Raw genomic sequence first — 20,143 nt, 5'->3', positions numbered from 1 at the left:
CTATTGTCTTCGTTGAACCACAACAAAGTGAAATGATGAGGCTGGATTTTAGAGAGGCATTTGGCATTTGTAAAACTTGTATTACTGGCGTTTTATTATATCCGCTGATAAAATTTTTACAATGGTGAGTACATTATGAGGTTACCAGTCATTTTATGAGTTACATATATTGTGTGTTGATTTTAGATGAATTTACACGGACCTGATTGAATCGTCACGAACATTTTGTCTTCTTACAGTACTATATGACCACCCCTTACTATTAAATACTCTGTATTTTATAATACAAAGAAGGTCAAATAGTTAGAAGACAACAAGTTTCTGACGAGCATATAGTGTAGTTTACAGTACAGTACAGGGGTGGTCTCATTGTAAGAGAATAAAAAATTCGTGAACAGCCGTTGAATGAATGTGAAATTTTATGTATAACACGGCAGTATATATACAATTATTATAATAATACACACATTTTCATTATCCAGTCAAGAAGACGATCCATCGTTTTTAGAGGCACTTTTGTATTTTCTTGGATTAGAAGAACGAGTTTACAAATGTCGCAGTGGAAATGAGGTGTGGAAGGTATGTCTTTAACACACACACCCTTGTCCTTTCATTATTTACGTTTGGATTCCGAATGAAATATATAGCTTTATATTTCATTATACTGAGTATTCGCATTTATAGAAATTTATAACAAATTATTTAGTTTTTTGTATCCCTCTTCAAACACTTCTGGTTTTTTGACTTATTTGTAACCTACCATACATGTTGGCAGTGTTTTCTTTGCAGCCACTGATATTACTAATCATAATAGAACTTGTGTGGATAGTTCTTATTCTAACGGAACCCAGCAGGCCACTGCGCAAAATCAAGGTATGTATTATACTCAGTATATCTAATGATATAATATCAGATCAGACCCGTGCTTCGGCTTCATTTAAGAATTTTATATTTTATATTATGCAATTACATTCAAACGTATAAACTCGTTTAATTATCTCATCAGATTTGATAATTATAAGATGAACTTTGGAAAACAGATTACAGTGTATTATAAATTATCAAAAATTATATTTGATTCCTTTTACAATTTGGAATACGCTTCAATCATATGGAGAAATCACGTACACTTTATTTATGAGCTAAATTCCACGTGACACTAGCTGTTCTCATTAATATTCATGTCTTCAAATTGTCTCCCTTACGAATGAAAATTACATACCTTTTATGTATGAAATTTGTGTAATTACGTCATTTCTTGAATGCGAGCACGAGTTAGGGCAATATGCATAAATTATCTGTGCATGTTTTTTTGTCACTACAATCAGTGATTCACACTTCAAATTCACTTTGAATGCCTCCCTATCCAACAATATTAGATTATCTAAAAATAGGTTAAATGAGTAAATAAATAAATAAACAGTTTTTAAAAAAATCAGCTTGAAACAGAATAGATTTATAACCTACCATATCTCATTCAATTTAAATTGAAAATTCTTAAATAAAAATATGCAATAGGCCTAATGATTCAATATAAAGCGTAAATGCCTGTAGTTCCAAGTCCGATAGCTCACTGAAAGAATCTTGAAAAATGCTAAATTGAAAGTAAAAAGGAACCGACAAGACATTTTTAATTTGAGTCAAAAGTTCTGAGACAAATTAGTTTGCAATGTAAATATATGAGGAACAACTTTACTTTAATATGAATAGCAAGTATTTTGAAAATAATTCCAAAATCCCTTCATGACGTCTTTCATCACTAAAACACACTTTATTCCTACAATGAAGGAATCGAAGCGGGCTTCGATTTTTCAGACTCGAAAGGAACCGCCATCTCAATATCTAATGTAAACAAAACAAGCACATTCCGATCCCGGATGTAGTAAATAACAAAACCATATGAGGAGAAAATATTTCCTAAATTCTTATTTTTTATAATTCATGATTTTTCTCATTCCTTTCTATATATTCTATTGTACTGAAAATCGCCATTGAGATAACAATATGACCGCTATGCAGATTAGTCAAATGTTCACCATTTCTCCAGTCTAAATTCATAAATTTGTATTACCGGTATTTGCTTTTTAGAAAGAAATTAATGTTTTCACTGTATTAAAACAAACATTCCTATATATATATATATATATATATATATATATATATATATATATATATATATATATATATATATATATATATATATATATATATATAATTATTTATGGCCTCTTATTCTCTCATTTAGTCCGAAGCTTTCAAATTTAACAAGGAGGAAGAGAGTGCCATCAATGACTTTGTTACAGAAGCTGTGCAGAGCGCGCAACAAAGTCTAATCGGCTGATGATCGTTGCTATAGAACTTTTTAAATTTAAAATGAGCATAATTGTGTGAATTGTCGATTTAAAGAACTGACAGATAATTAATATTTTGTAAATTAATCTGAAGAATTTCAATTCAATAAAGTTTTCAACACTTCATAAAAATCTTCAAACTGATAGAAGTCATTTTTTTATTTTTTTATTTTTTTTTATTTTTAAGAACAGACTGCAAACTGCCATCTGGCCCCGCCGTCACCAACTTTCCTCAAGTCAAAAACTCAGCTTCTAATCTGAGGTTTGACCTCAAATTAATGCACTTTTCTTTAAAGGATTTGAGTTGAGAAATGAGTTGAGGGATTCGAAAATTTTGTTGACGGTGGAGCCTGAATGATACATGTAGTTCTGCGAACACAGAGGGTCAAAAGACGTGTTATGATATATGTCGTTGCATTATTTGAATACTAGTAGTTTGTTTTTTTAAAATACATTTGCAATTCCCATGTAGATCTCTATTTAATTACATTGCACGAACAAGACTAGTCCATGCAATGCCGTGTTGCTTTGGTAGTGTAGTATGATAACAAAGTTAGCATTGAGTTCTATAGAACAGTAAGCAGCTAACATGCAGCTGCGTGTTGAATTATTACTCGTTTTGGAGTTATCGCACCTGAGCTCAAGAATATATTTTCATATTTAGAAAGGAAGGCTACTAGTATTTTAACAATGTTTTGAGCTTTTTTTAGTGGAAATAATATAAATGTGAATTATTACTCGTTTTGGAGTTATCGCACCTGAGCTCAAGAATATATTTTCATATTTAGAAAGGAAGGTTACTAGTATTTTAACAATGTTTTGAGCTTTTTTTAGTGGAAATAATATAAATGTGACAGCTACATGTCAGTTCTCATCACATTGGAAATCATTGCTTGTGACTAAAACATGTTTTACTAGTACTAGTAAATGAAAGTTTTAAGTTACGCTTCTTATATACGTTCTTTTGTGAAAGACAGTATAAGAGTTGGTCTATGTCAATTTCCGAATTTAAAACAATAAACGAGTCTGGTTTTGTTGTTGTAAAGATTATGATGGTGGGGTCGACCCAATAGAGGAAAGATTTCAAGTGTGTCAGGACCCTTAAAAAATGTTATCACTCCTGCTGCTCTTTTTACACTCAGACACACTCGTGCGGACACCCCTTCCAATTCCATTGAAAATTTAAATGGAAAATTGTCTTAAAATCAACATGTATCATTCATTATGATACTCAATGAATGTACATACATTTTACTGAAGGAAAAAAAATTATAACTTTACATGCATGGTTTTATGATTTACTTCTTGAAATAAGCTATGAGCTGTTTCTGAAACCCTGAATTTGGACAAACTTCGTTCGATTTCCTCTTTCTCTGCGCAAACTTTTTAGCGTCTTCGAAAGTCATATCCTTCGTTTTCATGATGAATAGAATGACAATAGTCCCCGCTCTGGATTGGCCTGCGTTACAGTTCACTAATACACGACCATTTCCTGCAAGAGCATCCTCTATAAACTTAAGAGATTCGTCAAAATATGGCGACAAATCTTCGGTTGGAATGTCTTCCACTGGGATCCTAAGGTATTGAAAACTTCCATGGAAATTATTTTCGTAAGATGACAAATTCACAATGTGTGTTATTCCAATGTTTTGTAACCGATCTAAGTCATTTGCGGGAACAAAACCACCTGAAAATAAATGAAGTATGAAATAACGATGCATAAACATATTTTCAATCAAATATATAATTTCAAGTGAAATAAGGAATACATGTAATAAAAATCTACAATAGTTAATTTCGTACTTATATAGAGATTTGGAAGAATTTCATCCACGGCCTCTTCATCGTATCCGTCATAGTACATTGCGTCCAACGCTTAAAGAAATATAGAATATATCTTATTGTTAATTTTTCTTTTCTAAAATGTGATAAACAGAAAGACTTCACTAAAAACAGGGTTTTCTTACAATCATGTTAAATTATATTTATTATTGGAGAAAAAAAATACTGCAGGAATTTGATTCAAACGTGTAGTTTTCCTTTGGGATTTCCTATTGGATTTGAAAATCCTATGGAAGTTTTGTTCAAATCCTATCGGAATTTAAATTCCTACAGGAAGTTTTTTTTCAATCTGGTAGGAAATTTCAAATATTCTATATCGGAAAATTGGTTTCCTGTGTGAATTTAGATTTAAAGGTAAATATGTATGGTAAAATGTAGTAATAACTCGTTGAGCAATTGTCAATCATATCGCATACTTTGAATTTTTTTTTTATATATGCAGCTTATATAAAGGATGCCACCTTAGCCAGATTAGATCAAGTTATTTATAAACTAGGCATAGCCTTTATACCTGTCCACTTCTCAAAAGAAAACAATGCCAATGATAACAAGATTCGAGCTTTCTTTTTTCTGTAACTCGTTTGTAATTCAATATTTGACGAAGCATTAAAAATACCAATGACCATAGTAAGAATTTAAGACTTTGAAAAGGGAATGTAATAAAACTAGGCCTCTACTTTATCGACTCGTATCTTATCATTGGAATGGCTTCATAATCATTCATAAAGTTCATTATCATTTTTATGATTTTAGAATTATTTTTAGGTGATCACTGTAATTCCTTTTTGGAGTTTTTTCTAGTGGCGAGAGAATGGAGTTTTCCATGTTTATTTACATTGGTTACGACCATAACAAGTCGGTACATATTATGTATGTACATGACTCAATTCACTGAAATTTAAATAATTGAGGAGTGAAAATAAAACGTTCAGGTAATAAACCCTTTTCTCAAATTTTCAATTCAAAGCAAAATGTTCTTACATGTACAAATGGGGATAGAACTTGCACAATCACACGCCAATATTCACGGGTTATCTTTTTTTCAAGGTAACTCTTCTGTATTGAAAACAAGATTGTGTCGTATGCAAAGTGAAAGTACGTTGCTCATGTTGTGTACAAAATTAGAAATGACAAGTTCGTTGTTTTTACTATTTTTCAAATTTTCATTGCAAATAACTTGCTCACCAAGACTCAGAGTCGAGATTCCTAAAACCGACAAACAATGTTAAATAGTCTGAAAACGTTCGACAAGTCGTCCTTAAAAAAGACGGCAACAAAAATAACAACGGAAACGGGGGATCAGTTCGTGGAATTCAAAAACGATCAAGGATTGACAGAGAGAAGAAAAGTGACAGAGAATGGAGACTTCAGAGGCTTTGTTGTCGACCTCTTTGCTGATATTCAAGTTGGCGAAATTTTACCAGGGCTTATATTAGGTACGTTATCTATCATATTACATGCAAATAGGTTACAAAAAAAGATAAGAAAACAACTTGAAATAAGCTTTCTTTTACACTCATTTTTGTAAGACAGCATGTACAGAGATTTACAGAAGAATAATGTTTCAGGATACTGAGGATAGAGAGAACAACAAATATTAAGAAATATCAGTAGTGTACGTATATTTAGGCTAACTTTGATTAATATGAAAATCCATAATAATTTATAGTACTGTAACTTTATACAGTACAGATAATGCTAAAAGATATATATAAATTATTATTACAGTGACTTGATCCAAAGGGTCAGATCGCGTTGAGATGCCAGGCACGGATCATCAGATCGAACAAGTTGCGAAGTGTTGAGTTTTATCTGATGATATGCACCTGGCATCAGTTTCACAGAGTGGTGATACAGAATCAGAAACCCACATTGTGGTGATCCGAAAATTTGGATCACTCTCTGTAAAACTGACAGTATCAAGAAAGGAAAGTTGATGGGTATAAAATAAAAGTATTTATTGCATAATTTAATAACAAAATTTTATGAAGATTTCCCTTATAATGTGTGCCCCTTTCTTTCAGGCTCTCAAGATGTTGCAGTGGAATTTGATTTGCTTAAAAAATACAAAGTGACACATATTCTCAATGTTGCCACTTTAGTAAAGAATTCCTTTTCAGAAAATTTCACTTACATGAATATTGATCTGCTGGACATCCCTCAAACAGATATTGCTCAGCACTTTGAAACTGCTTTTCAGTTCATTGACGAAGGAATGGACAAAGGAGGATGTGTATTGGTGCATTGTAATGCTGGAATTTCTAGATCATCTACAATTGTGATAGCTTATCTCATGATGAAGAAACACTGGCCTTTAAACAAAGCTTATCAATATGTTAAAGAAAAAAGGTCAAAAATTAGACCAAATGCAGGGTTTCAAGAACAACTTCAAACCTTTGAACAACAGCTTAAAAGTTCAGGACAGATTAATGATTGTTGAAATTTAACATTATCTTCCAAAGATGAATGTACCAAGTATAAATTACTCTGATGTTCATTGATGTATATTTAAAAAAATAATTGATGGATGTCGGCTTCGAGCCTAAAACACAACTATAAGTTTTATATTTCAGAGCTACCTAAAGTTATTGTGGAGCATTAATTATAATTCATTAAAGGCTAAATTTTGTAATTTGTTGATGTATTACCAATACTTGTTTTATATCTTATTTTTTAAAGATTGGCAATGCTAGTATTGTATACAAATATATCTATTTATTTAAGGACATGACCCTGTAATACTCATTATGTAAAGAAATAAATTTTATTTAAAATTTTCATTTGTCATCATATATATATTCCAGTACCGGTATATGTACTCTGACTAGTCAATTTACTGTGATCATCTCAAGAAAAGGAAGTTTTCCAACATAAATCGATTCTGAAAGGAGTAGTTTGCAACACTCCCATACTCATACTGTGAAATTTATGGGATAATTCAACACGCTGTTCTTAGAGTGATAGCATTAGGCATGAAAAGTGTGATCTTTTAAAGAGACTGAATTGTAAGGTGTAATGTTTTGTATGGCTGAAGAATTTGACATTACAGATAATCTCAATTGCTTAAATCAATTCTTGCAATAGAAATGTCTGCTATGCATTGATAAGAAAATACTTTTGCTGGTGTGTACACATACATGTATGTCTATTTATAGGTGCAGGTCTGTAACTCCCGGTCTGGAAAAATTCAGATGGACGATCAGGGAGCTACAGTGCCATCCATTGAAAAAAATTGTGTGTTTTCAGACCGGGAGCAATATACCTTCAGCTAGTCTATTTATCAATGGGACATAGCAGTGAAAGTGAGCTGTAGATTCCCAATTGAATGCGAGGAGTTAGTATTTATGTAAAATTGAATGAAGCACACCTTGTTGATTTTATCATCTTACTTTAATTTTTTTGACAGTTGTATATAAAATTTAGCAAAAAATTTCAATTCTCATGATTTTTGTACAAAACGACTGAATCACAGAATATATATATACTTGCTTAAATATAAAGTAATCTACAGTATCTAGTCACCATTGAAATGGACACCATTTCAAAGGGCTGTGATCTGCAAAAAGATGCTGAATGTGCTTTGACATTTACCCATGAATAAGTATTAATTTGGTTCAAGGTAATTGCACATCCTTTACCCACAATCACTCTATGGATGAAACATTAGACAATAAGGGAGAAAAATTAAAAAATGCCATGCAGTATAAATTTATACAGAAATGCTATGACCTTTAACAAAAAACAAAACCATTTTGATGATTCAAATTGGATCAAGGAAAGAGAAAATATATTAAGATATACGAGATGGAAAACAAACCATAAAAGAATAAGATGTGATTTCCTCAGTAATTGAAGCTAAATTAATTTTTGATGCATGCTCAGAGCGGGACAATTTGCGCACCATAGCGCAAGAGGATATGATATAGCTACATGAGCCGTCTCCAGAGGGTTGTAGCAGCCAGATCTACATGTATTTGAGAACACCAGTCCATTCTATCAAATGTCATGAAGCATTTTAGGAGATGTTTATGTGACACCCCCCCCCTTCCGTACTTTTGATATACCGGTATTATTCAATGCTTTTAAAAGGAAATGTATTAACAAATGAATACGTTATGTTTACACGTGTGCTGGGTTTTCTGTGCTTTCCTGGTTCTGTAATGCATTAGAATTCAAGAAAGTATCAGAGTACACATTTTCCTGATGACATCTCTTCAATGGGATTTTAATGTACTCGTTTTCCGCAATCTAATGAGATTTGAACTAGATCGCTTTAGATAATATCTGTTTATTCTTGACAAAGTATTTATCTTTGTTTTATGTGCCTACGATAAGGTTCCTGATTAATTAATGACGTCATTTCCAGTATAGTTTTATTTCTAATCTATTACGGTATCTGAATAAAAGGAAAATTTGGGCAGGTATATATAGTAATTTATTAAACTGGATGTTATTCTCGTCTCAATTAATTCAACATGTTAAAATACTTTCCTACTCTTTTTATGACGTATTTACTTGCACCCTACACATTCTCAAAATATAATTTTTTTTTGGATATAGTAAAAGACTAGTTTTTTGATGACATGGTAACAATGGTATACTAGTACAAGCAAAACATTAAATTCTGCTCTAAATATCACAATCAAGTTTAAACGTTTCACTAAAAAAAAAAATCGTAGTAGATTTTGTTTAGAATTTCTACTAAATGTTATACAAATGGACAGTCTGAGTGTTTAAGTAGCTGCTTGGAGTTAGTGACGTTCCGCTTTTGTTACATGTTCTACGGGTATTCGGTATTTGACGGTGATGTTATATTTCTGCATGTACGTGCTATACCATCTACTGAAATACTACACGGTCGTGCATCGTAAAAATGGACGTGTATATGTATTATACACTACCCAACAAAATTCCCAGTGACCTTTTTTAATGAAGATGATCCCCATTTGCCAAAATTATTGGCCATTAATTGAACTTTCGCTTGTCTGAGATACCACTTGTATATAAAAAAGCACGGATTTTGAATAACTAACCGCTATTCGAGTTTCTTTTAAAATATTCTTTTAGAATCATTTCTAATACATCTTTTCATGATCTTTTTCTCTATTTAATTAGCCTCAGACAGACTGACTTTTCATCACTTTCTTTATCGAATCAATAATATCTAAAATGATCTCTGTGATAATACACGTGTAATATGTTTGATTTTTCAATGCTTTCATATTTTGGTTCAAAACTCTCTTTGCTGTCTTGAAAGTAATTTTTCGTGTCAGTATTATGGTTCTGAAAATATCAAAGTTATAGGAATTACCGGTCAACAGTCGCTAATGGCAACGACGTCCAGAGTTAGAACACAATTCTTCCAATTACAGTAAAATCGCAGTTATTTACATGTACTTAGCGTGTAATTATAATCCTCTACAGGAAATCAAACAATTTCTCTCTCTCGGGTATTCGTCCATCATCTGTATATTGTTCTGATAATTTGTAATTTGGTGGACTGCGTTTTACAAAAGAGCTTACGACAAAGTCGTAAATATTTTAAGTCTCAAGGAATGTTCTTTACTAAACAATAGTGAAAATTAATATAAAACCACATATTTACAACTATTTGGATTTTCATAACTATATTTTACAACATAGAATAAAACATTAAATAGTTCGTGATAGCATTCATTACTTTGGTCGTAAGTCGTAGCCCTGCATTGTACATTACAGTTGTGCTCTTAAATTTAAAAAAAAAAACCACTTGCGTAATAGCTACGATTATCGCACGAAAATGTCTAATATACATGTATTATATATATATGTGCACTTGTGTTGACAAAGGTATTACATAATTTCATGACAGCATGAAAGATTTATTGGTTGGTTACATGTCTTCCAAATTATTCTCTCAGGTGTTTCTGTTCACATGCAGTTCAAACGTAGCGATGTTTGTGTAAAAATAGAGCATTGTGAAAATATTTTTTAATGTACGAGTAATTTTTATTTTTAGTAAACGTGGTAAGCGATCTGACGCCGTTATTGTATACCATAGCAATCTAGCGTAGGCAATACCATTATATACACCTTGGCGTGACAAACAAGTGCGTGGCTTTTGTATGTAAATATTTGGCGGGGGTCGTACATTTACTCTGTACTTGGCTTGATTAATTGAATACGTATGTTGTGTACACAGCCGGTTCCATTCATTGTTCGTCTATAGTTTCTGGACGATTGACCCCCAGTTAAATACGGCATATTCTCATTCAAGGTAAGGCTCTTTGGAATCCATGTTCTTTAAGGCCTATTGACTCTGACCTCTTTAATTTCAACAGGGTATTCTAGGCATTGAATGTTCTTGAATATATTTCAGAAGATCTAGAGCTCTTTTGGATTTGACAATTCCTCTGAACGAGTAACATGACTTGGTTAACGAGACAGCAACGTGTAAATTACCAGAAAATGGATGTGGATGAGATTTTGCCAGGTGTTTTTATATGTAAGCTTTTTTTACAAATAATTTCTAACATTGACAACGTTATTCATTTGATAAATAGGTAGCATGTCTGAACCCCGTATGTTCGCATGTGAAATTTTTGAAATAAATAATTTACTGCTCAGCAAAAAGGAATTATAGTTTCTAAAATCGAGAACCATATGTACATAATATTTTAGTATAAATATACAAAAAACCTTAAACAAACAAACAATAGTTGACTTGCACGCATGTGATATCGTATTCTTTTAGGGTAAATGTATTTGTAACTAATTAGTCATTCAATGCATAAGCTAGAGCAATTTTCATGTTATCAAAATTTTGACAAAAGGAAGAAAGAGGACCTCTTTAAAGGTTGACGTGTGAAATAATATATATATAAATCTGAAGTCTCACAAAACTTTGATACTAACCTTGTAAATAAAGGCGCACAAGTTCTTGAAGATTTTTTTTATTCCACATAAGTGCCATACCTTTCAATGAGCATATCAAGAAATATTACATTCAGCATTAAAGATTAGCAGGAATCATAAAGATTCTTTGTAAGCTGCCCTGTTGGCTTATAGTTAGGGGTGGGGTTTGTTATTTGTTATCACTATCGACTCTTAAATCCTCTTAGATCCTCAAATAATACTAAATAAGACATACTGTTTCATGTTTACACAATATTCAAACGAGTTATTTGATTTCATATACAGTATACATGTCAATGACAACCAAGCTTATGCGAACTAATGTAAAAAGAAGAAAAACATTGTATTTGTCACCCGTAAAAATAGGATAAAATTCTGGTACAGTTTTCATTATTTTTGCTATAGAATACTCCTCGTCTGCGGGATATACTCCCACATCAGTCTGCAATGGCTGCGTAGAAAGGGCTGCATGGCAGCTGCAACAAATGTAAACTTCATTAAATTTTAACTTTAATTATGGCTGCAACCACTGCAAACTTAGACCAGACATAGAGAATCGTTCGGGCGTCAGCATTGATTAATAGTGAATATTTAATGTCGACCCTAATCGAAATTAAATCTTGCCTCTTTGGAAAGTAGTTACAGTCGGCAAGGTGTGTTAAACGTAGGTATGTCGTTCTGGTTAAAGATATCCATGCGTGTTAATTAAGCAAGTCGACCAAAGGCCGACCTCCCAGATTTATAGGGTTTTTTTTGGGGGGGGGGGATAAACGTTTTTGTTTTTGTAAAGTTAAAACTGACATTATTCAGCCTTACACACATGTATATTTTTATCAACATAAACTTCCACTAATATATGACCCTTCTTTTCCTCGTCTATTTTCCATCGTACATTTGCCAGTGCGTTATTTAGAGGGAAAATAAGTCGAGTCGAATTTAATTATTTAAATATAGATATATGTTTTATATTGATATTCAATAATGCCGTATTAATTATTTTCATGACTATTAATGACTTGCTATTTATGGGAAGGAACTCGGTAAATATCAAATCAACATGGATGATTCGTTTCAAAGAAAAAGAAACAGATCCTTTATAAAGAGTGTTTATATTTCATTATGGAAATCACATAATTTCTTTTCTAGCTGGTTGCAGTCCAGCGGCAGACAAGGAAACCCTACAGAAACTTCAGATAACCCATATAGTCAACTTAGCGTCCTTGTTTGGAAACAGGTTTCCGGAATCGTTTACCTATCTAAAGATAGAAATCGAGGATTCTGACGATGTAGACATTAAGCAGCCTATTTACAGGGTACTTAGGTTCATTGAGAGTACCCTGACCCTTGGGGGCCGCGTTCTGATCCACTGCAATGCTGGGGTATCAAGAGCGGGAGCCATGATCACAGCTTACGTCATGAAAACCAAGGGCTGCAAACTTAAAGATGCTCTCAAATTTGTGCGGTCCAAAAGGAGAAACAACCCCGTTACTCCAAACGATGGATTTTTAAGAGACCTAAAGAAATTTGAAAAACAGCTTGTAGCAGTGAAAGTGATAAAGACGACTTGAAGACGTGGTAATGCAAGTTAAAATAATGCAGGTACCCCACGCCTTATTGCAACGTCACAAGCGGCATGTTACCACATGTACAATATGCAATGCGTTTTCCCCACTCGTTTTAGCACTGACTGAGAGGGACTGCAGAGCAAACTGAGATGGAAGTTGAAAACTAGGTTCGGTTCTTTAATTCGAACCAGACAACCATTGCTTATTCCAAGATGGGCAAGTGTTAGGAATGTACCTCAGGAGTTTAACCTCTACAGTAATGGCACGATAGAACACTGTCACATTGACGATATGAAAATAAATTGCTGATATCAAAATAAGTTGTCATTTATACTTCGGTAAGTTTCTTTGCAGAAACTATTTCCCGGTTTTCCTCAACGTACCATCGATATCGATAACGGACGAATAATGGATGTCATTTATATGCATTTTCTGTTCTTCGGCAAATACGTCAAATGTCCGGAGGGGGGGGGGGGGGTATAGGTATGTTGATGTCAGCAGAATCCTTTGAGCATGTGTTCAAAACTTGAAACGGAAACCAGCGGACATGGATATCCGCCACATAGAATAGGGTTTGCAGGCATTAGACATTTTGCGGTTATTTTCATGCATGTTATTGTATTGCTTGCAATGATGACCGTACACATCTGTTGGACCGAGTCACAGCCCTAGGTCGGCCGTGATGAAGATATGACGTGGCCACAAACCCTAAGTAACCATTCCGTCTTTCTGTCGTTGAGCGCTTAATAGTTAAAATGTCCTATACAAATATTTAGGTTCTTTAAAATAAAAATCTATACATGACGAATTTTTATTTTTTAAAGTCTGATTTTAAAGATGGTTATTTTTTTTTCAAAATTATTTAAATACGCTCGTGGCGAGAATCTCTAAAAGCGCGGAGACGACGTCAATCCACAGACAACCAACGGGTTACGTTTTGTCGACGTAACATCATCCGTTCCGGGACGTCTGAAAGCGTTATAATTATGGTGAGGCGGAACTGGGTCAAACGCGTTTACAATGTTCTACGGCTACTGAAGATAAACTGTCTCCTCTTTAAGCAGTTCAATGGCTGACCACTATGTAACCCCCATTCACTAAATTAATTCTGCTTTATCTCTGTTTTACAACCCATTAACAGACAATGCACTTACAAATTCACACATGTTCAATGTACATTTTGCCGTTTATGGTTGGATCTTTTTATTGGTCAAACGAGCAAGTGCTCGCCAAAAGACAATGACTTCATCAGAAATAACTTGTTGCGTACATAAGGTGCACAATGGTATTTTGCTGTACTGTAAAAAAAAAAACTTGACACCTCTTTTTACGATTTTAGTGTATTTTTAAAAAAAATTATCAAACAACGTATAAAATGTACACAGCATAATCGGCACTCATAAATACATTGTATATATCGCTTGGTACGAAATAGCAATGATCGACATTAAATGGAAATCGTCCCTCCAACTTACTTGGTTTTTCGAGGGTGATAGTCTTAAATTTTTGCTTATTTCATAAATAATTCTCTAAGTATGATGCATTCTTACTGATACAGATTTTACTGTAAATACATACTTATCTTGTAAATTAAAGTGTCTCTACTAACTCGTACAGGTAAGTGTTGAATTGCGTGGGCTTGACCAATTTCCAGAATAATAAAATATGAAGAAAAAATGTGTTTAATTTTCATTTACATCTCAAATAATCTAGACATAAAAAGGGGAAGCGCTTTAATTCCAGTTTAACACTTTCAGGCACACTCCACCCGCATTATAATTGCCACATTGATTATTAGAATCTACAGTAGGGTGGGGGCCAGTAGTAGTGCCACTGGCGTCGGAAGCAAATAAACCTATACTTCCGAAACAAAAAATCTTACCTACCATAATTTTTTCCCCCCCAAAACATGAAAATCCTACTACTTGGGGGGGGGGGGGGGGGGCTAGTATGCATATGACTCCAACTTCTCAATCTTTCAAAGGTACATTAATGTACAACTATATTTCCTGCGAAAAAAAGTGGGGGGGGGGGGGGGGGGGCTGAACCCTCTATTCTGCTATGTGCCTAATGGTTAGGTCTAACTTGGCAAACTAAGCCCCCCCCCCTAGCCTCCCCCCCCCCCCCCCGGTTCCGACGCCTATGAGTGCTAACGTACTTGTATTTCAGTATGTGTATTATACCCCCCCCCCCCCCCCCCACCTTTTCTGTAAAGTTTGACTAAACGATAGATCAAATTTATTTGCGAGTTCTCTAAATTGTATATGACGTTTTTCGCCGACAGTTTTCATTTTATACTCCCTTGGAAGTGCATTGTAAGAGAGTGTGAAGCGAGTAATTGTTGCAGTAAAACTAACGGAGGGCATTAGCAAGATTATTTGAGCTAGGCATTTTACGCTTCATAATACATTTAGAGTGGTGTATGGGCGACGGAAAAGTTAAAAAAAAAGAGGTTAATGCAAAACGAACAACTAATGTTTTAAAAAAAAACATACTGAAATACGAAACAGTGGCGTCTGAAGCAAATTGAAAGTGGGGAGCAGAGCCATCCGAGAGAGAGTATGCCTCTAACTTCTTAATATTCCCATCTTTTAAGGTATCTTCAAGGTACAATTACCGGTATTTTTGCTGCGATAAAACGTGGGAGGTCTGAACCCTCTATGATGCTGTACGTGTGCCTAATGGTTAGGTCTAACTTTGCCCCCCCCCCAAAAAGGGGGGGGGGGCTAAGCCCATTCTTTAATTCTCAAATATATGGTTACTGTCTTGAAATATGAGCTATACTCTGTCCCAAGATATTCTGGATTTACATTTGGCTTAATTGCTTGATATTCATAAATACCTCAGGGTTCAAACGATGTTCATTCAAAAGTATAAAAAAATTTCCAAGAATTCTTAGTCAAAACGCCCCTGTTACATGTAGCTTATCAGGTTTTAATACAATGCTAAAAAATGTGATGTCTACGGAGATTTTGTATTGCAACAAGCCCGGATGATAACGTTGAAAAATTGCGCGATGCATTCCGAGTGTATTCCGAATGGAGAAAAGATGTAAACATTCTCCATAATAAATCACCGTAAGGAATCTGTTTTCGTTCCTGTGAATTTTTCCGAGTGAAAGATGATAATGTGTCAATGAAATTATCTTAGAAAATATCCCTTTCAACTATCTCAAATGCACTTCTTTCACAGGTATGTGTATTTTTATTAAAAATCGTCCAAATGTGCTGCATAAATATCTTGGGACAGACTATATATTTGGGCGAGGGTGAGAAAACGTGACAGAGGGCGAGGCTTGCCCTTATTCTCTTTTGAGAAGTGAACAGGCATAGCCTTTATTCGGTCAATGCAAGGAGTACTAGTAGTTGCAGGATAAATATTACTATGTAACTTTGAAAAAAAAGTCAGTTTCTCGACTGATGACGTAGAGAGACTTGCGAGCCATGTAGCGTCAATTCATACAATGAATGACTGTTGATTTTGCATCGGTGTATGTTAATTTTGCAAACAAGTCTGTTTCGAATTTCATATATATATATATATATATATATATATATATATATATATATATATATATATATATATATAGTTGTTCGTTTTGCATTAATGTCTTCTTACCCTTTCGGCCGCCCATAGGGGTCTCCCTTACTTCAAACCATTAAGGATTGAAGAATTCTCATTTTGACCACAAATCAGGACGTCCCTATGCAAACACCTCATCATTTTTCTTTTATTATGGTATCAGTTTGGTATTGTTTGGCATTTAGTTATCTTGCTAAATCTGTCCGTTTCCTCTGGTCCTCGTCCTTCATCTCCTTTTCAATACAAGGAGTTAAAGGATAAAGAACTATGTTTCGTTTCTGTTTTGTTGAGCGATCTGAGCCTTGTTCACTTTTTCATATATTCAAACACTAACTGTATTATTTGCGTTTCATCCCAGCATACGAACTTTTCATAAAACTACAGAAAATTGATGTGTTCATGTTGTACACCAAATTCAACCGATGCTCAAAAATGCATAGTGAAGATTAAGGTTATTTTTTATCCCCAATAACCGCAACATCTTTTGCACAGCATTTTTACGCCTCGGCTAACTTTTATTTTTCTTTAATTCGGGGAAGCGGGGTATGGATATTGACAGCTGTTGACTAGTTCACTGACCATTGGTTGTTGACTAGTTCACTGACCATTGGTTGTTGACTAGTTTACTGGCCATCAGCACAATTGACGTTCTAATTTAGGGCTTTCGTGCAAGTGGTGTTAAATGGAAACCCCATGATACTGCCACAGATAAAGGAACTCGCGATAAGAAAAAAAACGCACCCATATACCACACTCCTCTGATCTATCTGGTACAAGTCATAATTTTTCAGTACATACGTGTACTTTCATTTCTCTCCAGGTAAATCAATTATTCTTCAAGTCCATCTAACTTTGCAAATTACCATGCGATGGGTTTTTGAAGAGCTTCTTTATGAGGAGAGCTGTAGAACAAAAATCAAAAGACATTAGCTATAGAATGTCGAACCATTAACTAGCAAGGCCATCAACAATTTCCCGACACTTGACTACTTAAGGTTTTATAAAGCTGTTGAAATTGTGGAACTTCTGATGTAAAAATCAATTCCACAGAAAACTTCACCATTTGGTTGACTGCTGAGTGATCGATATTTATGTCAAATCTTGAATTTGACGACATTTGTTGTTGTTGTTTTCCCCCCGATGCATGGCCTAACACTGCAGGACGCCGAAAGACGACGGCTGAGGACGGGTTCCGATCATTGACTTAATCAATAGGTCCGCGCAACCCCTACTTACATCTACATTCTTCATGTACACTTCTGTTGCACATCTTTGCAGACGATGGCGAACTCATCCAAGCCTCAAATGATGATGCAAACGCGGTATGACAAATATCAACGAATGGACGTGGACGAAATTCTACCAGGTCTCTATCTATGTAAGTATACGTCTATATTTAAGGGGAAAAAATGTAATTTTCTTGATTTTTTTAAATTCGGATTGTCAGATTTGTGGTGAATTAATGTAATATCGATTTTTGTCCCGTTTCCTCTGAGTATACTTGCTGCATTGAATCTGTCATCTCCTGACAACTGAAACGCTGGAGCACAGAGATATCAATTTTTAATTGAGATTATATCGTGTTACACAATAACTTTGATATACAGATAACTTAAAGTCCCAACCAGTAGAGAGTTAGGATATATTGTTTTAAAATTTTTAGTGAATGAAAATTCTTGCTTGGACTGTATCTTGATAAAGACCAAGAGCTTGTAATCTAGCACAATATTTGCTTATTTTCCAAGTAAAATCATTTTCAAAATTTATATATATGCCGTTTTAACGCTGTTTTGCTTTGTTGGAAACCCGACCAAAACATTGTTAATGTGATGATCTGTATAAACGAAAACACTGCGAAGAATGTGCAAGGTTATTCATCGGTATTAATTGAATATTATGATGATTTTATGGAAGGAGAAATAAAAATGTTCTTATGCATATTTATAACGGGAAATTATATTCAATACTTTTAAATGCGTTTGAATTAAGTTGTATAATTTGCAATCACACTGACAAAGTTTTGGTCGAGTTTTCCAACATAGCAAAAACAGCGTTAAAACGGCATATATAGCTTAACACTTTTGGGGCGGGATGCTGCACAATGCGGTTCAAAAATTATATGCTTATAATATGAAAATCTTCCTTATCATGTCTGTCATTGCTTTTTTCAGCTGGGTGCAACCCTGCCGAAAACAAACAAGTATTAGAAAGTTTCAGAATAACTCACATCGTCAATATGGCGTCCTACTTCGATAATCAGTTCCCAGACTTAATAACATACCACCAAATCAAAGTGGAAGATCTAGAAGATTCCAATCTATTGCAGTACTTTGAGAAAACGTTCAAATTCATAGACGACGCGAGGGGCAAAGATGGGCGGGTACTAGTGCACTGTAACGCTGGAATTTCCCGCGCAGGAACTATGGTGACAGGTTACCTCATGAGAACGAAAGGACTGACAATGACGCAAGCTATGTCGTTTGCTCAGTCAAAACGTAGGATGAATCCCATTGATCCTAACGAAGGATTCATGAAACAATTGAAAAAGTATGAGGAAATGTTAAAAGCAGCAAAAGTAATAAAACAACAATGAAACTCGCTTGTTTTCCTCAAGTTCACTCTAAAAGATGAATTCTAGGGACAGGCTTGAATGGAAACACTTATATTTTTAAAACACAGAAGAACAAAATATGTATGAATGTATCTTGTATACATGTATATGCAATAAATTATTCTTTTAAAAATATTGTATTGTTTTAACAATTAGATTAAAAACCTTGTTAGCTGTCTAAAGTAGCTGTCAGAACCTCAAAGGAGACGTGGAGGGAAGCACCATTAGGTAGATACGTTATCCAGGGAAACAATCGATAACCCTATTATTTCAAAGACCCTTTCTTAGAAAATAAAACGGTCAGGAATCGAGCCAGATTATGAAGTTATAACTTTATCAATATTGACACAGCAAATACAACGCTAACTGAATTTCAGTCTACAGCTACATACTGCAATTAGAGGTTTGGAGAGCATCTGGTTTTTTCCCACATCAAAAGGATTATTTATGACACATGAGATCTTGTAACAAAATGCAATGCAAGATAATGTACATTAGATGCGCGTGGAAAGCTTTAACAGATCACGGGCAAGTACCATCCTCAGTCTATAGTATTTTATGGAAGAGGACATGCAAACTCCTTATGATGATGGTTTTTTATGATATGTCTAATTGAGACTGCTTTTCTTTTCGTCTTCGATCGTCCGTCAAAATCTACTCGCAAAGGTCAAAATGAGGTACAGCTGTCTGTAAACTTTTTATATTTCGACTTCTTCTCCAGAACCACGGGGCCAATTTTAACCACACTTAACACGAAGCATCCTTGGGTAAAGGGGATTCAAGTTTGTTAGATTGAAGGTCCAAGCCCTCTTTCAAGGGGGGATAATTAAGAATTATTGAAAATTTCTTATTTTTCAAAAATCTCCTTCTCAAAAACTATTTGGCCAGGAAAGCTGTAACTTGTGTGGAAGCATCTCCAGGTGGTGTAAATGTAAGTTTGTTCAAATCATGATTCCTGGAGAAAGAGTGGTAGCACAATGGAGGTTGATTTTTTTTTAATAGAAATATATAAAGAAAAACAATTTCAATCGTCTTTAAAAATGCCCTAACTTTTTTTGGAAACATTCCCAGATAGTGATGATTTTCAATTCATGATCCATGGGTGTACGAAAGGGCCCGCCGGTAGGGGGGGGGGTGTCGAAATTTTACATAGGAATATATAGAGATTTTTTTTCCCGAATCTTCTTTTCAAAAGCCAACAAAATCTTCTGGTCACAAAAAGGGCTACTAGTATATGCTTAATATATGAAGAAAAATTCAAAACCCTTTTATACAAGCATTTATTCTACTACATTGTC

General features: G+C 34.3%; 5 protein-coding genes across 9 annotated transcripts; 4 read left to right on the top strand and 1 right to left on the bottom strand.

Moving 5' to 3' along the window:
* The first annotated feature begins 6 nt into the window (after positions 1-6).
* LOC128193279 (uncharacterized) lies at positions 7-2,461 on the top strand. Its single transcript, XM_052866631.1, has 4 exons — positions 7-124; positions 483-579; positions 790-873; positions 2,246-2,461. Exons 1-4 carry the CDS (start codon positions 33-35, stop codon positions 2,339-2,341), a joined length of 369 nt encoding a protein of 122 aa, XP_052722591.1. The 5' UTR covers positions 7-32; the 3' UTR covers positions 2,342-2,461.
* Positions 2,462-3,635: 1,174 nt separating this feature from the next.
* LOC128193277 (dual specificity protein phosphatase 1-A-like) lies at positions 3,636-11,160 on the bottom strand. Of its 3 annotated transcripts, none has more exons than XM_052866626.1 (3): positions 11,088-11,160; positions 4,155-4,226; positions 3,636-4,038 (listed from the first exon to the last, which is right to left on the bottom strand). In XM_052866626.1, the coding sequence occupies exons 1-3, from the start codon at positions 11,143-11,145 to the stop codon at positions 3,650-3,652; spliced, it is 519 nt and encodes a 172-aa protein (XP_052722586.1). In that variant the 5' UTR covers positions 11,146-11,160; the 3' UTR covers positions 3,636-3,649. The 3 variants fall into 3 exon arrangements, with proteins under 3 accessions (XP_052722586.1, XP_052722588.1, XP_052722587.1); XM_052866628.1 differs by lacking the exon at positions 11,088-11,160 and adding an exon at positions 6,328-6,434; XM_052866627.1 differs by lacking the exon at positions 11,088-11,160 and adding an exon at positions 5,175-5,255.
* On the top strand, positions 5,024-18,980 carry LOC128193276 (uncharacterized). Of its 2 annotated transcripts, XM_052866623.1 has the most exons (4): positions 5,024-5,125; positions 7,349-7,527; positions 17,513-17,612; positions 18,406-18,980. In XM_052866623.1, exons 2-4 carry the CDS (start codon positions 7,519-7,521, stop codon positions 18,825-18,827), a joined length of 531 nt encoding a protein of 176 aa, XP_052722583.1. In that variant the 5' UTR covers positions 5,024-5,125; positions 7,349-7,518; the 3' UTR covers positions 18,828-18,980. The 2 variants fall into 2 exon arrangements, with proteins under 2 accessions (XP_052722583.1, XP_052722585.1); XM_052866625.1 differs by lacking the exon at positions 7,349-7,527 and having other exon boundaries at positions 5,051-5,125.
* LOC128193275 (dual specificity protein phosphatase 19-like) lies at positions 5,274-6,971 on the top strand. The gene is made up of 2 exons (XM_052866622.1): positions 5,274-5,629; positions 6,218-6,971. The coding sequence occupies exons 1-2, from the start codon at positions 5,416-5,418 to the stop codon at positions 6,631-6,633; spliced, it is 630 nt and encodes a 209-aa protein (XP_052722582.1). The 5' UTR covers positions 5,274-5,415; the 3' UTR covers positions 6,634-6,971.
* Positions 10,146-13,078, top strand: LOC128193278 (dual specificity protein phosphatase 1-B-like). 2 transcript variants are annotated; one of them, XM_052866629.1, is made up of 3 exons: positions 10,146-10,449; positions 10,552-10,677; positions 12,234-13,078. In XM_052866629.1, exons 2-3 carry the CDS (start codon positions 10,599-10,601, stop codon positions 12,653-12,655), a joined length of 501 nt encoding a protein of 166 aa, XP_052722589.1. In that variant the 5' UTR covers positions 10,146-10,449; positions 10,552-10,598; the 3' UTR covers positions 12,656-13,078. The 2 variants fall into 2 exon arrangements, with proteins under 2 accessions (XP_052722589.1, XP_052722590.1); XM_052866630.1 differs by lacking the exon at positions 10,146-10,449 and having other exon boundaries at positions 10,461-10,677.
* Positions 18,981-20,143: the final 1,163 nt, after the last annotated feature.

The sequence above is a fragment of the Crassostrea angulata genome, chromosome 7 (assembly GCF_025612915.1).
Source record: "Crassostrea angulata isolate pt1a10 chromosome 7, ASM2561291v2, whole genome shotgun sequence".
In the NCBI taxonomy this organism is placed as follows: Eukaryota; Metazoa; Mollusca; class Bivalvia; order Ostreida; family Ostreidae; genus Magallana; species Magallana angulata.
Note: the sequence above shows the minus strand (reverse complement) of the source record. Positions and strands in the feature narration are given on the sequence as shown.

Excerpts from the sequence above, each read along its gene's own strand:
- LOC128193276 (XM_052866623.1), top strand. Across the intron at positions 17,613-18,405 it reads TCTACCAGGTCTCTATCTAT|CTGGGTGCAACCCTGCCGAA; the intron begins GTAAGTATACGT and ends TGCTTTTTTCAG.
- LOC128193278 (XM_052866629.1), top strand. The coding sequence starts at position 10,599 with ATGACTTGGTTAACGAGACAGCAACGTGTAAATTACCAGAAAATGGAT. Across the intron at positions 10,678-12,233 it reads TTTGCCAGGTGTTTTTATAT|CTGGTTGCAGTCCAGCGGCA; the intron begins GTAAGCTTTTTT and ends TTTCTTTTCTAG.
- LOC128193275 (XM_052866622.1), top strand. The coding sequence starts at position 5,416 with ATGTTAAATAGTCTGAAAACGTTCGACAAGTCGTCCTTAAAAAAGACG. Across the intron at positions 5,630-6,217 it reads TTTACCAGGGCTTATATTAG|GCTCTCAAGATGTTGCAGTG; the intron begins GTACGTTATCTA and ends CCTTTCTTTCAG.
- LOC128193277 (XM_052866626.1), bottom strand. The coding sequence starts at position 11,145 with ATGGCACTTATGTGGAATAAAAAAAATCTTCAAGAACTTGTGCGCCTT. Across the intron at positions 4,227-11,087 it reads TGTGCGCCTTTATTTACAAG|CGTTGGACGCAATGTACTAT; the intron begins GTTAGTATCAAA and ends TATTTCTTTAAG. Across the intron at positions 4,039-4,154 it reads TCTTCCAAATCTCTATATAA|GTGGTTTTGTTCCCGCAAAT; the intron begins GTACGAAATTAA and ends ATTTATTTTCAG.
- LOC128193279 (XM_052866631.1), top strand. The coding sequence starts at position 33 with ATGATGAGGCTGGATTTTAGAGAGGCATTTGGCATTTGTAAAACTTGT. Across the intron at positions 580-789 it reads GTGGAAATGAGGTGTGGAAG|CCACTGATATTACTAATCAT; the intron begins GTATGTCTTTAA and ends TTTTCTTTGCAG. Across the intron at positions 874-2,245 it reads GGCCACTGCGCAAAATCAAG|TCCGAAGCTTTCAAATTTAA; the intron begins GTATGTATTATA and ends TCTCTCATTTAG.